The sequence below is a fragment of the Cavia porcellus genome, unplaced genomic scaffold, assembly GCF_034190915.1.
Source record: "Cavia porcellus strain 051 isolate PalLab524CR breed Dunkin Hartley unplaced genomic scaffold, mCavPor4.1 scaffold_29, whole genome shotgun sequence".
NCBI classification, from domain to species: domain Eukaryota; kingdom Metazoa; phylum Chordata; class Mammalia; order Rodentia; family Caviidae; genus Cavia; species Cavia porcellus.
In genome coordinates, this window is record NW_026947512.1 from 23,962,933 (window position 1) to 23,979,479 (window position 16,547).

Consider the following 16,547-nt stretch of genomic DNA (forward strand, 5'->3'; position numbering starts at 1 on the left):
TATGAGGATATCATCTGGTTGATAAAAAGTTAGAAACCATTAAGACTCTTCTTCCAATTGGTTACAATAGTAAATGACAAAACGCTTCCTTTTGTGAATGGCACCGAGGCTCAGACTGTGTTTAATGCTTTGGGCATCCAGTAAAGGATGACAGACTGCCCTAGAGAATGTCTATAGAGGAGACAGTATCTACGCTTAGGAAGTTCTTTTGATTTCATTCCTGGTTAAATATTTAACTTCTTAGAACTTTTGGTAGTAAAAGAAGGACAAAAGACTTTTAAAAATTATCAGGCTGGGCATATCAATATTTATTGAAATACTGAAAAAAAAATCCATTTTGTTGAGAAATTCCTGGCAAGAACTGACATGACAATATGTATTTCACTGATACAGTAAGAAAATGTCAATGTGTAACTCTGACTTTACACTCTAAACATCGTAATACAAATATCCAGACATGGCAGATTGTCTGTTAACAAACACAGACCAACTATCGTAAACCAAGCTAAGCCAAAAACCTTAATATTTGAGTCTGCTTAGACTAAATCCTGTGATTGATAAGGCAGTTGGCTAAGTCAATGTCTGGTTACAAACTGGTTAACAATTCACATCAGAACACTTCACTGGCCAATCTCGGAAGGGCCACAGGCTGCTGTTGCACTGTCTTGCTTACCAATGTCTGCCCTTGGTTTCACCAGTAGTATGAAAGTGGCTGTGTTGCCGACTTGCAAACCACTCTCGGGGTACAAAGCCACCTGGTGAACAACACCAATATCTGACATTTTTCAGGTTTAATTTCAGTGAGGAGCACTGTACATGTAAAGTAATAAAAAACAGATTTTATGAATCCACACATCTGGCACTTTTGCAATACTAAAGACCATCCCAATAACTATTCTTCTAATCTCCAAATCACTCCCCAGTGCGACACACACGTGATGGAGCTCGTTCACTAGCCATTGACTGTACCACTCCTCTCCACCTGCCATTAGCCAGCTTGGTCTTTAACTAAGGGATGTAATGCTGCTGCCATTCCCTTTAATGCTTCGGATCTGAGCTCTGATAGGTGATTTTTCATCGCCCTTTGAACCATGAAGACAACACAGGTGACTGAAACCCGGGGATAAGTCGATACCCAGTTTGGCTAGGGTGTACCCTTCAGGTGGACAAGTGGAGGTGATTAACAAGAATAATAAAATAATCTTTGTACACACTGAAGTAATAACTAATATCTTTGGTATACAACTTACAATGCTTGAAAAAAAAAAACCAGGTAAGACTCCACCTTGTTAAATTTACTTGAAAACAGAGAAAGCTATAGGTCACATAATTTACAATCAATATTAAATAAGCTATAGTAAGAATTATAATTATGAAGATTTACAGACATTTAATTAAGTGGATGATTTTAATTCGTTAAGACCCTTCTATGTCCCTGAACTATGTTCCACTAACTTGAAGACATGCTACAGTAAACACATATATTTGGTTTCTTCAGTCTTGGCTATCTCTTATACAAAGGTGAAACCAAGGTACAATAAATTAGCATCATAATTGTCTACAGTTGAAACGATGATATACAATATAAATAAACTATTCAAAAGCCAGAAACATTAATGAAAAAAATTAAGGGACTAGGAGATACTTTTAGTTTTTACAGTTTTTACAAGTGATTGTGCGGCCGATAATCTCAAAAAATTAAAGTCTAAATGAGATTCCTGTTTTTGATTTTAGTGTCTCACGACATACAATAATTAAGTACTGTTAAAAATAATTACCAATCAGAAAAATAACATTAAAGAAATAACTGCTTTTGCTATTTTGTAATATCACAGTCCCACCCCCCTCCCAGGACCTAAAGAATGTAAACACTATATTTTTATTTGACTTTAAAGTATTAATACTTTATTTCAAACAAACGTTGATCTATATCTGCAGAGCTACCTTTTAGAATCATGACATAAGGCAAGACTTTCATACCTGTGGCATTACATGTTAATAATACTGACAGTGTTGTTCGGAGAGTTTGTTTGCAATTCGTGGTCCTCTGATATTTGTTCTACAGCAGACTTTGGCCTATGACTTAAAGGATCAGTATCACTCTCTTCTTTTCCCCTTTGGGAAAGATTTGAATTACTTTGATATCTTTCCAGGCTGTATGTGAAAAACCAGTTTCCATCCCAAGTTTAGGAGATACTCATTTGCAACTAGAATGAACTTTGAGTCAGTTTATCAGTTCATCCTTTTTTTTTTCATTTTGCATAGCTTACATGCTTCACTTTTTGTGTTCAACGACTTAAATCTGTGACTATTTGATATCCCAGCAAAAGATGTTTAATGTCTTGTTTTTAAATAAATACAAACTTTTGACGATTAAAAAGACAGACATGTCCTAGTAAGCCTTTTGGTCAGACATTCTTAGGAAATTCAACAATGCCAAAACCACACTTCACCAACAATAGCAGAGATAAGATCTAACTTGCTTTAATTATGGAGCATCTGCTTTGAAAATTGGTAGTCATATCCCTTAATATTAATTAACGCTTATATATGATAAAAGAGGGATACTGCCCTTTTTCCAGTCATGAACATGTGACAAAACAAACCAGAACATATTTAAAATGGCAAGCTGACATATTTATAGACTGTTCTTATTAGCTGTTTGCAGGTCTACAACACAGACATTCAGAATTCATGATTTAGTGGAGCTACTACCAGGCATGTCTGACCACAGGTCCTTAGTACAGATTTGGTGGTCACAGGCCGGAAGGTGTGGGGGCCTTCAGAGGAAGAGGGAGGAGTTGCTGGGGTACAGCTGACGCATTCTGCAGAAGTGTTTCAGTCTAGCTTCACCATGGAGGAATTCGGTAAATGCAAACCCTCCACTGAACAAGCCTAATTAATAATGCAGATTAGTTCCTAAATTTCTTCACAGCGGAGATCAGCTTAAATATACAAGAATTGTTCTGTCCATTTTTATTCTGACACAGTGTTGGAATCCATCTGTGAGTTCAATCCACTCCATTACAATGTCTTTCATATGCACCCTTTGGGGATGTGAAGCCTTTGATTCACAGTTTGCAATACAAATACCCTGATACATCATTTATTTGTTATTAAGTATTTGATTATTATGCTTTTTAAAATTCAATATCTTTAAACCAAGTTTTTAATTAGTGTTGCTTGGAGCAGTTCAGAGTATTTTTTTCCTCTTCCTGTTCTTCTTCCCCCTCCCGCCCCAATCTCTTTTTGTTGGGAAAGCAGCGCTCCTAAGGTTGTAACTTACGCTCTTTTTGCATGCAACATTTCGATGAGAAGGTTATTATAGGGGACATCTCCGTTCAGGTGCTTGTAGTAGAGGTATTCTTCAGCCTGCATGCTAATCGCCCGGATTTCTGGTAGTCCACATAGTAGCTGCCCAAATTTCTCTGCTTGCTGCGGGTAGTTGCAAAGAGTGTAGTCCAGCAGGGCTGAGTTGACTTGCTCCTGGACACCTTCAACCAGCTGGAAGTTCTCAAGGTTTTTGACATCTGCATTTAAAAAACAAACATAGCAACAACATTTCAATGGCATTTTAATTCCTGTTTACTAGAGTAACGTGCTCATTTAGTGGGTGCATTTTCCTTTTGACATAAAGCACACTTTATATGCTGCTGAATGCTTAGTAAGCCCCACTCACTGAGCTTCCTGGGAAAATGATCACAAAGAGCTTTACAAGAATGTCTTGTTGAAATTCTGCATATACCTCAAATCAATTAGACACTGACGGATTTTGAGCAAGGTCAATTCTTTTCCTATCTTACAAAAGGAAAGGTTTGAGGATTCCTAAAGTAGAGGGATCATAATATATTGCCAGCAAATGAGTCCCTAGAGAAAGACCTATCTTAACCCAGTATATTACACAATTCATATAATTCTGTATTAATTTTTCTGACCCAAGGTGAAATCTGTGTCCAGGGTATGATGTAGTTAATTCTAATAAAAAGTGACAGGGTTCTTGTTTCTGTTTGACATTTTCTAAATGATTCTGAAAGCCTTTGACTTGTCTTGCCTATGCTAATGAACCATCTGGTACACTCCAGTGACTGCCAACAGAATAGTTGCTACTAGGAACTCTCTAAAATATATATCTTGGTGACTAATGATCTTTATCAAATGAAATCCTTGTCCTTTAGGCAGAATACAAGCCAGGATGGTTGGTGCCCTTTAACCCGAATGTGGTTTCTAAAGTCTGATTTTTTCCTTTTTTCTTCTGGTCCTGGGCCACTTGTAAGGAGAAGTGAGACACAGGCAATTCACTCTGCCTAACTCCTGGTGATCATCCAGTTGTTTCAGGACATCTGCCCCAGAGGTGCTTATAAATAATGAATAAGAGAGAAACACCGACTAAAAAGACAGAACGACACGCAAATATACACATGGATAATGGGCAAGAGAAAATGAAATGTTGGCATCTTTCTCTGGAGTTTATGTTAACTGTACAACTTTTGATACAATATGTATATAGAAGCCTCTGGAAAAAAATACAGATGTGTGTGCGTGTTTACATAAATCTCTGAACAGAAAGTAAATAGATGCAGTCTCCCTCACTTTTAATTTCCTATTTGGACAAAGTAAACAAGGAAGATTCTGAAGAAAATAACATAACATTATGAGTTAAAGGTTACATGCATTACAAAATTAATGGTCACCATCGTAAGTCATATCCAATATTCTGGGCACCTTATACCATGCATAGCTAAACGGATCCACAGTAAGTTTGACTTACATTTGTTGTTCAAATGTGTTCTAGATAATTTCAGAGCTTGCATTTAGGCCACATACTGCATTAAACATTCTTCTTTCTATCCCCAAGTCTCTGACCCAAATTCAGAACAGCAAATTTACAGAGAAATACATAGGGAGTGTGAGACTTGGATCCCACATCTATTCCAAAGTGATATGGGAGACACAAAAATATTGGATGACCTATTAATGAGTTTACAGACAAATGCTATACTGTCAGGAACTCTCCATCTTTTTGTGGTGTTTGAATTGACAGCCAACCTGTATTCATTTGACATTTTCTATAGGTAGCACCTCATAGTTTATAAAGCATTTTTTATCTTCTATATATCAAAGTTAAAAATGATTTCTTAAATGAATTAATTAGCTTATTTTTGAGACAAGGTCTTGCTATGTAGTTCAGGCTGGACTTGAACTCACTATTAGCCCAAGCTAGCCTCGAATTCAAGGTGATACTCTTCTCTCAGCCTCCTGAGTGCTGAAATTACAAGTGTACACCACCATCCCATCACTAAAAGTGGTTTAAAAATGTGTAAATATGGATATGGCTCTACAGATATCCTTGGTCCAAACTTGTAAGATGTAAACATTCAAAATACCTTCAATATGTTGTACCTAGGTCCAAAGAAAAAAATTGATGTGTTGTTATAGTGATTTACAAACAACTATAAAAATTTGAAAGAGAGCCAGGCATGGTGGCTCACACCTGTAATCCCAGCACTTGGGAGGCTGAGGCAGGAGGATCATTGCAAGTTCGAAACCAGCCTAAGCTACAAAGTGAGCCCACGACCAGCCTGAATTGCACAGCGAGACCCTGTCTCAAAAAGACAAAAAGAAAGAAAGAGTATTATTTTATGCCCCAGTGAAAGGGTTTCACAAGAAGAAAAATAAATCATAGTCATACAGATTAATAAGAGGACATAAGAATTTGGACAGTAATATAAGAAAAATGAATAATAGCTTTTTAGAAGGTTGCTTTTTGATAAATGTATTCTTTGAGAACTAAATTTTAACATCCTGTGATGTTATGCCACTCTATTAAAGTTTAAAAAATGAACCCTATCAACAAGCATAACCCAGAGGCTAGATAAACTAAGTTTTGGTTGATCACATACTATTATAGAATAATCATTGAAGTCTTCAGATTAACTTTTGCTGATAATCTGAGTATGGTCCACACCAGCACCTTTCTCCAAAAGCTTAAACACACACGCAGTATTCCTATAGAGAGGAAAATACGTGGCTTTCTCATACTTGACGCAAATATCAGGTCTCCTTTTAAAGATCATCAGAGCTGAATTCACATAACTAAATGACTGCATTAAGCTGTTTCAATGAATTCATCAGTAAATATAACAAATATATCACTAATCCCTCCCTCAATACTTGCTTGCTATATGTCTGTGACTATACTGCTGACAATGATCCTGATATTTAAGCTACAAGTTTGAAAAGGAAAGGGGGTGAGGAGAAAGCAATGGAGAAGAGGAGGAACCTGTAGTTTGCCGACTCACTCGGTGGCTGTTCCTGGGTCACTGCTCTCCTGTTTCTCTACTACGACAGTAAATTCCTTGGGGTGAGCACTATGCATTTGTAAAGGCCGCCCAAGAAAACCATCATTACTGTTTCCTTGTTATTGCTGGTGTTTGTCCAAAGACTGTGAAATGACTTATTGAATTCTTTTTTTTGCGGGGGTGAGACTGGCTCTTCCTATGCAGTTCAGGCTGGCCTTGAACTCTCTTTGTAGCCTACGCTGGCCTCAAACTCCTAGCGATCCTCCAAGCCTCAGCCTCCCAATGTTGGGATTATAGGCAGGCACCACCACGCTGGCTGTTAAATTCCTATAACCCAAATTTTCTTTTTCTAAATAGAAACTGATTTTCAAAAACCAGTATGTATGATAGACGTCTTTCTGAAATAAAACATCTTAAAGATATTTTATTTAAAGATAGCTCAGAGTTAGAGCATCCTAGAGTGACTCCTTTAGCTGTCCTTCAAATAATGTAGTCTTAATTTACATGTTCTCCAGATGAGGGCTCTTCCCAGGTGAGTGTGGCTTAGTGAAGGGTGCCTGCATTCTCACTGAGGCTGGAATCTGTCTCGGGATCCCAAGTCACCCAGGTCTCTGCATATCACAGATAAACCTTGGATTTACAATCTATACACAAGTTCATAAAGAGAGAGCTCACAAGGTCCTAAGGGGGATAGAGAAGTGTTAAATGTAGATGATAGCTCTTGGGGACTTGGAATTTTCTTTTAGGTATTTTACATTTATTGCCTTTTTTAGGAAGACTCTAAAAACCCAAGTATATTTTCATAATATGCAAGGAATTAATTTTTATGTAAACTTAAACCCTTTCATGAAAAGTATGAAATCAGCTTAAAAAGAAATTAAAAACTTAACTATTTTTTCCTGGAATGTCCCTCCTTCAAATCAATGATAGGTAGTTGGTATATTTGAAAGTCTTAATTCATCTATAGCAGGAGTCTGGAATACCAGACTTTCCCATATGAACTGGTATTAAGTTATACACAAGGAAAGGAAATCTGGATAAATTCATTCCATGTTCTGGAGTTCTCAGAAATACATTTTAGAAACTTGCTGCTTGGGTCCTGTATTAAACAGTATCACATCACATCTGGATTTTAGCATCAGACATCTAGCCGGAGGGACAGAGATTGCTGTGTGGCCAAAATTCCCTCCAGTCCTGTGGCTCTAATGCCAAATCCCCAAATCTTTGGTATTCAGAACTCTGTGCTCTCCTTTGAAAAGTAGGTAAGCATCATTTTAATACAACAGAAAATACTACTTAACGAACTCTATCATTACAAATTCTGGGCTGGAAATTGTATATAAACAGACAGAAGCATCCCTAGCCCTTTCTCTACAGTTTTTAAATTTTGATGGCTGGCAAGAGCATTTTGTGCTTTCCCTCTAAGTATTAGTCTCTTATCATCTATTCTACTTTATTCACTCAGGGACTAATTACCAACTTTTTATATGAAACAGCATTATGATAAGCTCACAGTGGGGTGCTCAGATTTTTTCCATCCTTATTGGAAACTAAACCCTTAGGTCTTCTTGAATATATTAGAGTTCAGCCCTCTTAGTCCTACACAGCATTCAGGCTCTCTCACTCTCTCTGAAGATGCAGAATTTTATCTCTGCATCCCTGGTCCCTGATGGAGTGGTGCAGCCCCAAATCTTCCCTCTCCACACACTTTTCCAGAGATGGGTCCTCTGCCGAGCAGGAGGGCTGCGGGTAGTAAGAACAGTACTTTGCTGTGAACTGGGGGATATAAGTCTTTTAAAAGACATAAAGGCACAGGCTTTTGCAAGGTAGACAGTCTATAAATTGTCACATCTTGTCTTCAGAAGATCTTTTCCTTTGACATAGAAAAGGAGAAAAGAAATGAACTTTTTGTAAGGAATTAATTTCATAAATTACTTTTTACAGGGATCAACATGAATAATGTGTGTAGGTAATTCTGCAAGAACTTTCAGAGGGTGGAGAGCAACACGATAGTTCTCATATGAACAAAGTTCTCTTAAAGAAGAGTCTGAGATATTCAGGGGTGAGAGATTGTTTTTACTGGTGATGTTTAAGATGATATTCTACCTATAGTTTTCAGTATATGAATATCAAGATTTTACTTAATCTCTACAGATTCTTAATAATAACATAGGTGTGAAATAGATAGGTGTGTGTACTTATTAACCCAAGAGCTATTTTTGCCACTTAAAACAATTTTTGCCAGTTGAGTGCCTTTATATGCAAATTAGAAAAGAAAATGCAACATTTGACAGGGGCTGTACACATGCACACACACCTGTTCATGAAGCATATGGGCTCTTTATGTGCATAGAAATAACAAACTCTTACAACTTACAAAGCACACTAGCCTGCTTTATTATTTCACAGCATCATGTATACACAATGCATAATGCATTCACTCATTTGGAGCTCTGATAGCCTTGAGGCGCCAGGTGTTAAAGATACAGGAATGAGTCTCCCTTCTCATGGCTTCTTTAATGTGATACAGACAAGCACCTGGTACCTTGGGGGCCACATAGGATGGGCACCTAACTCAGGGCTCAGGAGGAGCTAATGCCTGAGAAATTTTAAAAGATGAACAGGAATGAGCCAAGCAACACATGGAGGCAAATAAGTTCTGGCAGATGATGGTTTCCCATACACAAAGCCCCGGGGCCAGAGTGAAGAGGTCCTTGAGACCATGTTAAAGAGTGCAGCCATTGGGGAGAAGGGGAGCAAGTAGTTCAGACAGTGATGAACCACAAGGTGTGGGCTCTGTATACTGACTGAGCCTGTATTTTGTTCGGAAAGTAACATGGAGGTATTGAAGGGCTTTGTGGGAAAAGGAAATGGTCAGCTTTCTCATTTAGAAAGATCACTCTGCTGAAAGTGTGAATAAGAGGTTGATGTCTACATTGGGAGCAAGGAAAGAGCAAGGCCATCAAAGGGGCCATTACAGGAAAATATGTGTGAAATATGGCAGCCATGAGGGCACAGGCAGACTCAACAAGCATCAAGAATTGTTGACCATGGGTTAAGAGTAGGAAAGAGAAAGCCAATCCTAGATGGTTTCTAGGTTTCTATTAAAGAAGGAAGTAGTGGCCAACACTAAGGCACATGGGGAAAGAGCACATTGGAGGAGCTTAGGTGCGGCCAAGTCGAGTTTAAGGGGGCCATGAGATGCTGGAAGATGTCCAGGAAAGGACTGGGAATAAAGGTCTACACTTCAGCAGAGAAGCCTGGGACAGTGATCTAGATCTGGAACTCATCACAAGACTGGTGATGGGTGAAACCCAACCAGTCTATAAGAATGTGTGGGAAACAGCTCAAGGAGTGAGATTTCAGTAAAAGGCTTCTTTTAAAGGATTCCATCTTGAGACAGCACCACAGAGATTACACAATTAAGACTCAACGATCTTGGCTTTTTCAAGATCTCTAATTAGGTCTAGAAAATTAAGGAAAAATCTACTGTTTATCAAGCACCAATGAGTGTGCCAATTTTTTTTTCTACAGTTAAGAAAACTGAGCTTTAGCTGGGGTCTCAACCCTAATAAAAAGCAGATCTTGAATGTATGAGCAGTCCTCTTTCAAGTCTCCTGACTCCTCTACCATAGGACCTCTCTCATATAGGGCTGGGATTGAAACACCTAAACTTTGAACTCCTAAAGCTCCCTGCCCCTTGTCACAGCCTGCAGGTTTCTGTCGCTTGTCGGAGGTGGAGTGTAAGACACGCTGCTGCATTGCACAGTTCAGTTTCTTAAATGCTTCATTGTATTTTGCATGAGTGGTGTTGAGACTTGGAATGAAATAACATTGTCAGTACTGACATACTGGCATGACTCATCCCTTGATTTTGATGACTGGGAAGGAACTTTAACATCTCCAATGCCACAGATCATGATAAACAAGTCATAACTGAGACCGCACGTAGTCCAGTGTCAAAAGGTATCTTTGGGGAGAGTTCTCTAGCCCTTCCCTTTTGAGCAGTGTAGGACAGAGGACTTCTGCTTTGCTCTTTTTATGTGCAGGGTTTGGAATAAAGGGTCTCACCAATGAAAGAACTTTGAAATCCTGGTCTCATGGTACATCAGGCTAGAAGGAAACAAGTACAAGGGGGCTGAGCTGATCTCAAGACCAGCCTTGTTAAGAGAGGCACTCAACCCCTCTGGCTCTATTTCTCCAACTGTAAAATACAGGAAATTCCTTGCCTATGTTTTGCCTTTTTTTTTGTACCAAGGATAGAACTCAGGACTTTGCACTTGCCAGGTAGGCACTTATTGCTGCTGAGCTAAATCCCCAGCCACCCCTTGCCTATGTTTTAGAACCACTTAAAAGTAGAATGACAACAAGGATGAGCAAACTTAAAAATGCAGAGGTATTATATTCTCACAAGGCATGATTCTTATAATTGCACCACTAGAATTTGGAGATTGTCTTTGCTTCTCATGCATAGCTTGATTTTCACCATGGTAACATTTCATAAACACAGAATAGTGAGCTCTCCCAAAATTCGAGATTTGTGGAAGGTGGAGCAAATACTTGCGAGGATATCCCATTTCCTTTCAAAAAGCATATCTGGGAAAGTGTAACCAAGTCCTGCATTTCTGTTAAACACTTGCCATTAGTCAGTTAAACAGCTATTCATCTTGCAGTCCACTCCACAAAGCACACAAGGCATTCTCTGCAACACCTACCAATGCCACGCCCAGCACAGTGCTCAGAAAGCAGGGCTCGGGAAATGTTTCTTCATGAAGAATCTCCCCAGCTGTGCCTGACCTTCTGTCAGTTTTTGTTCAAGATAATCCTCAAGAGAGAGCATAGCTCCCAGCAGGAAGGAGTACTCCTCAGAGTCCCCTTGAGTTTTCACCTTAGTTTAGTCTCTGTGAGTCAGAGGCAAGTCCCTGCTTTGGGACTCGAGGTTCTGAGGCTGCAGGGTTGGACTTCAAGATCCCAGTTGTCACTGGCAGCCTAGTGTTCTGTGGAATTGTCAGTGAAACTTGGGAAGGAGACATTGGATGCTTGTTGGAAAACAAGTCCAGACACTGTTCTACCTATGTTTCATGAACTAATGGCTTGCTTTTTTTTACATAACCCTCGGGATGTTTCTTGAATTCTCCATGATGAGGGAACCACATTACCAATTATTTCAAACACTGTTTAGTATACAGCTATGATTTGACACAGGGCATCATTCAAAAATGGGAACTGAAACTGGGCACAGTGGCTCATACCTGTAATCCCACTACTCTGGGAGGCTGAGGCAGGAGGAATGCAAGTTCCAGCCCAGTCTAGGCAACTTAGTGGGACCCCATTTTAAAAACAAAAATTAGTTTTAAAACAGTTGGAATGTAGCTCAGTGTAAAGGCCCGGGGTTCAATATCCAAAAAGAAAAAAGAAATATGGCAATCAAATTCATTTATGAAAGGAGTCCCCCTTTACAGCGACCCATGCAGCTTTTGCAGGGTGTGAAGTCAAAATTTGCCAATTTCCTAATGTAGCTCCCATGTGCTAGGACATGCTAGACATTGTTGGCATTATTGTGATTACAGAGAATATAACATCGAATACAAATGGTAATGCTTCAATGCTCAGAGAAAAGCAATATTTCTTGTGTTTATATACCTTACTAAATTGTTTATTTTTTGAGACAGAGTCTTGATATGTAGTTCAAGCTAGCCTTGAACTCACTGTGTAGCCTGGTGTTGAACTTGTAGAGATTCTCCTACCTCAGCCTCCCAGAGTGTCAGGATTACAGGATTGTGCCTCTACAGTCACCCTACACAATTTACTAAAACTGAAAACCTACCACAGCCTCACTCTAGAGCACATTCCTGCCTCACACACTCCTGTCTAGACACACGGTCTTTCTTGCTGGTTCTTCAATTTATTGACCTTGATTCTGCCTCGAGAGCTTTCCATCTGCTTCCCTCTTGCTCTGTCTGCTTCTTCCCCCATGTGAGAGCCTCATTTACTCACTGAACTTCTACCGTTCTCTTCAGCAAAGTCAGCTTTGCTGACCAGCCTTCCTAAAGAAGCTCTGTGTTCCTTTCAAACCACTCTTGGTGCCTTCATCATTTAAAATCTGTCTTTAAAAGAGCATACAATACATTGGAACACCATTGTAAACTACTCAAAATAGCCCAAGAAGGTTCATCAATGGAGAAAGAATGTCAGAGAGGGAGAGAGGAAAGGGGAGAGTGGGAGAGGAGAGACAGAGACACACAGGCATACAGAAAGAGACGATTCAGCTGACAGACAGAGACAGAGACAGAAAGAGAAAGGGGGGAGGGAGGGGTGCTTGTAATCCCAGGATCCCAGGAGGGTGAGATGAGAGGATCATAAATTCAAGCCAAGTCTGGGCAATATAGTACGACACTGTTTAAAAATAAAAAATACAGAAAAAAGTCTGGGAGTGCAGTTCAGTGCGAAGACTTTGTACATTTTGTAGTACTGGGGAAGAAATAGCAAAAGTGGAAAATCCTGCCACATGCTGCCTGGATGACATTATGTTAAGTAAAATAAGCTGGCAACAAAAAGACAAACACCGTGATTCAACTTACATGAGCAGCTAGAGCTGTCAAATCCACAGACACAGAAAGCAGAATGGCGGTTGGAACTATTGACTAACAGAGTCTTAGTTTTTCAAGACAAAAAGTGATTTGGAGATTGGCTGGGTAACAGGGTGATGAACTGAACACTAGTGAACTGTATATTTAAAATGGTTGCATTGAAAATTTATCTCCACACAAAAATATGCAAGGATATTTATAGAAACTTCCTTCATAATTATCTAAACTTGGAAGCAAATAATATGTCCTTTAGTAGGTGAATGGATAAATTTTGGTACTCTCAAAGAAATACTATTGAATTCCAAAAAGAAATGAGCTATCAAGAGTCATTAAGGTCTCCCCCTTATTCATAAAAAATTTTATTTATTTATTTTTTTAATTAAGGGAAAAATCAAAAAAATTAGCAGGATATATTATAGTAACTTTTTTGATTTCCTATTAACTTGATTTAAAGCTCTGTATCACTCCCATTACTTGTTTTGACTGATTTTACTCTGTTCTGTTCTGTATGACAGTATCAAGTTTGAGGGCATAGGCAACTACTTTGAAGGCAGTAAGATTCACTATGATGCCCATTCTGGTTTGACTATTATCTTCTTTTGAAGTCCTGTAATGTTTCCAATGTTTAGGGGTTTTATTGGACTTGTTCTGTACTGTTTTGTTCAATTTTATTATACCTAATGATATAGGCAATTCTTTTTAAGGAAGCAAGAGGCATTATGGTAACCATTGTTGATAACCTTGTATTCTGTTTGTACATCATGTGCTATGTCTATCCTTGGTTTTGACTGACTGCTTTGTTTTGTCATATTTGGTTTCGCTTCAAAAAAAAGTAATAAGATCTATGGAAGTAATAAAACCCAAAATGTGTAAATTTTGTTGTAAAAAAGGAGGAAAAAAAAAGTGCTCTAAAGGATACAACTGCAAGTGTGCTTAGGTATGTTAAGATAGATGACCATATTACTGAGTTTTTATTGGATCATTGAACACAACTGTTTGCAGTCTCACTGTTTGAATGTCCACTTTGTATGTTTAATCTTGTAACTTGAATAACTATTTTTAAGATTACAATATGTAATCTATTAACTGGGTTTCTTACCGGGTTTTTTGTAATTCTGTATTACTTGTACCCTTATACTGTTTTATTTTTTTTCCTTTAAATAAAAAAGTCATTAAGGAAACTCTGTCTCTGTGTGTCTGTCTGTCTCTGTCTCTCTCTCTCCCTCCCTCCCTCTCAAATGCACACACAGTAGTAGAGATTCAATCCAGGGCCCCTTTCTTATGAGCTACAATCTTCAGTTCACCTTTTTTATTTACAGAAATTGCTAAACTTCCCAGGTTGGGCTCAGACTCCCAGAATACTGGAAGTGCAGGTTTGCAGCCCTATGCCCAGCTACATGGTAGAACTTTAAATGAATATTACTAAGTAAAAGAAGCCAATTTAAAAATGCTGCCTGCCAGGGGTGGTGGTACATGCCCATTATCCCAGCACTTGTGGCCAGGCTGGGATATACAGTGATTTCAAGGCCAGCCTGGACTATCCAGTGAGATCCTGCTTCCACAAACAAAAGACAGGAAAAAAAGCCACCTACTGTATAATTCCATCTATACAAAATTCTACAGAAGATAAAACTATAGAGACAGTTGACAGATCAGTGGTTACTGGGTAAGGGCAAGAAGAAGGAACAGGTGGTGCACGGGCACTTCCAGGACACTGCAGTTGCTCTGTATGACACTGTCATGATGGATCTACGTCATTATACATTTATGCAAACCCACAGAACACACCACACCAGCCTGACCTCCCTGTGTGAACTGAGAACTCGGTGCGAACCACCTGTCAAAGCAGTTTCATCAAGGGTAACCTAAGTGCTACTCCAGTGCGTAGTGTTGCTAATGGTGGTGTATGTGTGTGTGTGTGTATACATATATGGAAAGTCGGTACCTTCTGCTCAATTTTGCTATGAACCCAAAAGTACTCTAAAAAATAAAGCCAAAAATCAAAAACAAACAAAAAAAGATTGCTACATAATAAAAATTAAACTCCACAGAAAAATGACTCAGATGATGCATATTATATATATTTTAGCGTAATTAAACACTATTTCAAGTTGGGACTATGGCTCAGTGGTAGAAGGCTGGCCTTGTTAGCACAACATATGATAGAGACTATTGAGAGTATAGAGACTATAGAAAACTTTCAAAAAATTAAAGATGCATTGACGTAAGTCCCCCTCAAAGTTCTCCCCTCCTCTTTGGATGCTTGTCATATTGCTCTGGCCACTCTCGGAAGCTCCTCTTCTGTGAGTGTCTTTAATTGCTCTGCCATGGCTGCCTTGATGTTCTGAGCTGATTCAAAATATTGACCTTTCATGGTCACCTTGACTTTGGGGATTAGGTAGATGGGGACAGCTGTAGTGGGCCTGCCTTTCTGCTGGACGCTGCTCAGCAGTATCACTCACTGTATTTTTATCACATCTGTGGACACACACAAAACAGGACTCCCAGAACCTAGAAACTGGCAAGGACCATAGGCTAAGTATGTCCAAAGTCAGGGGGAGATTTTGAGGGATCATATGTCTTTTAAAAAATTAAACATTCACCTGTATTTCAACCATACCTTATATGAGAATGTGGGTTTGATCTCTGGTTCTACAAAATTTTAAAAATGTAGCACATGTGTAAGTTTCAAACCACAGCGTAATGATCACTTGTGGATCTGCTGCTCATCAGAAAAGGTAGAAAATTACCAGCCCCTCAGGCTGCCTGTGTGTTCCTCCCACAAATGCACTCCTGATGCCCTAGAGATGACTAAGATTTAGAATTCAGTATTTACTTTGCCCAGTCTTTAAACAGTTGTATTACTGCTTTTTGAGTGGCCTTAGATTACATATCTTCTTGTCAAAATTTTTAAATTGCCCGCCACCCCCACCGGATTGGAAACTGACGGCAGAAATTTGGTCTCGTTTGCTGCTGTAGCCCTAGGACCAGCCCAGGCCCAGCAAACAGAAGATCCTCAATAAATAGCTCAATAAACTTCTCAATTAAATATTCCTTTTTTCTCTTTCCACTTTTTTATTTTTGCTTTCAACATGCTACTATTCTCCCATATCAAATTTGTGACAGGCTTTATTTTGGTTTCATGTAGAATTGTTTTATAACAGCAAGCAAAAAGCACAAACACCATGATGTATTGTGTTTTCTGGGAAACAGATTCCAACAGGAATTCTGGCCGGGTGTTTTGACTGCAGTGCCAAGCCTGCTTGTTTTGTATGAGTCTCTTGGACTTGTCTATGTGCAGAATACTCTGCTATCCCCCTTCTCAACACCTTCCTGGTGCACTTAATAACCTTGTGACATTCAGTTGCTTACTGGACATCTATTCAGATGGCATGAAAGCATCAAAAGTCTAAACTTTCATGCAACTTCTCCAGTGCCCCAAACCTGCTCCTTTTTCTGTTTATTCTGTACCACTGATTGCATCAGTATCCATCCACATCACCCAGTACTTAGGTAGGAGCTCAAAGCACAGACCTAAAGTCATTAACTGCTCTCTTCTCCTCCAACCCAATCAGCAGCAAGTCTCACTGAATTTGCTATCTAATTGGATCTTGAAGCCATCACCACCATAACTTTCTTAATTGTTCTTAATTCTACC

The 16,547-nt window shown here is 39.0% G+C and overlaps 1 protein-coding gene across 6 annotated transcripts in view; it reads right to left on the bottom strand.

Annotated features, from left to right (window-relative positions):
* Positions 1-284: 284 nt before the first annotated feature.
* Positions 285-16,547, bottom strand: part of Nr5a2 (nuclear receptor subfamily 5 group A member 2) — a 141,926-nt gene continuing 125,663 nt past the window's right edge. For all 6 annotated transcript variants that reach the window (XM_003474704.4, XM_013158114.3, XM_023567185.2 and 3 more), the window contains one exon: positions 285-3,530. In XM_003474704.4, the coding sequence (XP_003474752.3) occupies positions 3,283-3,530 (248 nt within the window). In that variant the 3' untranslated portion in view covers positions 285-3,282. The remainder of the gene's footprint in view (positions 3,531-16,547) is intronic.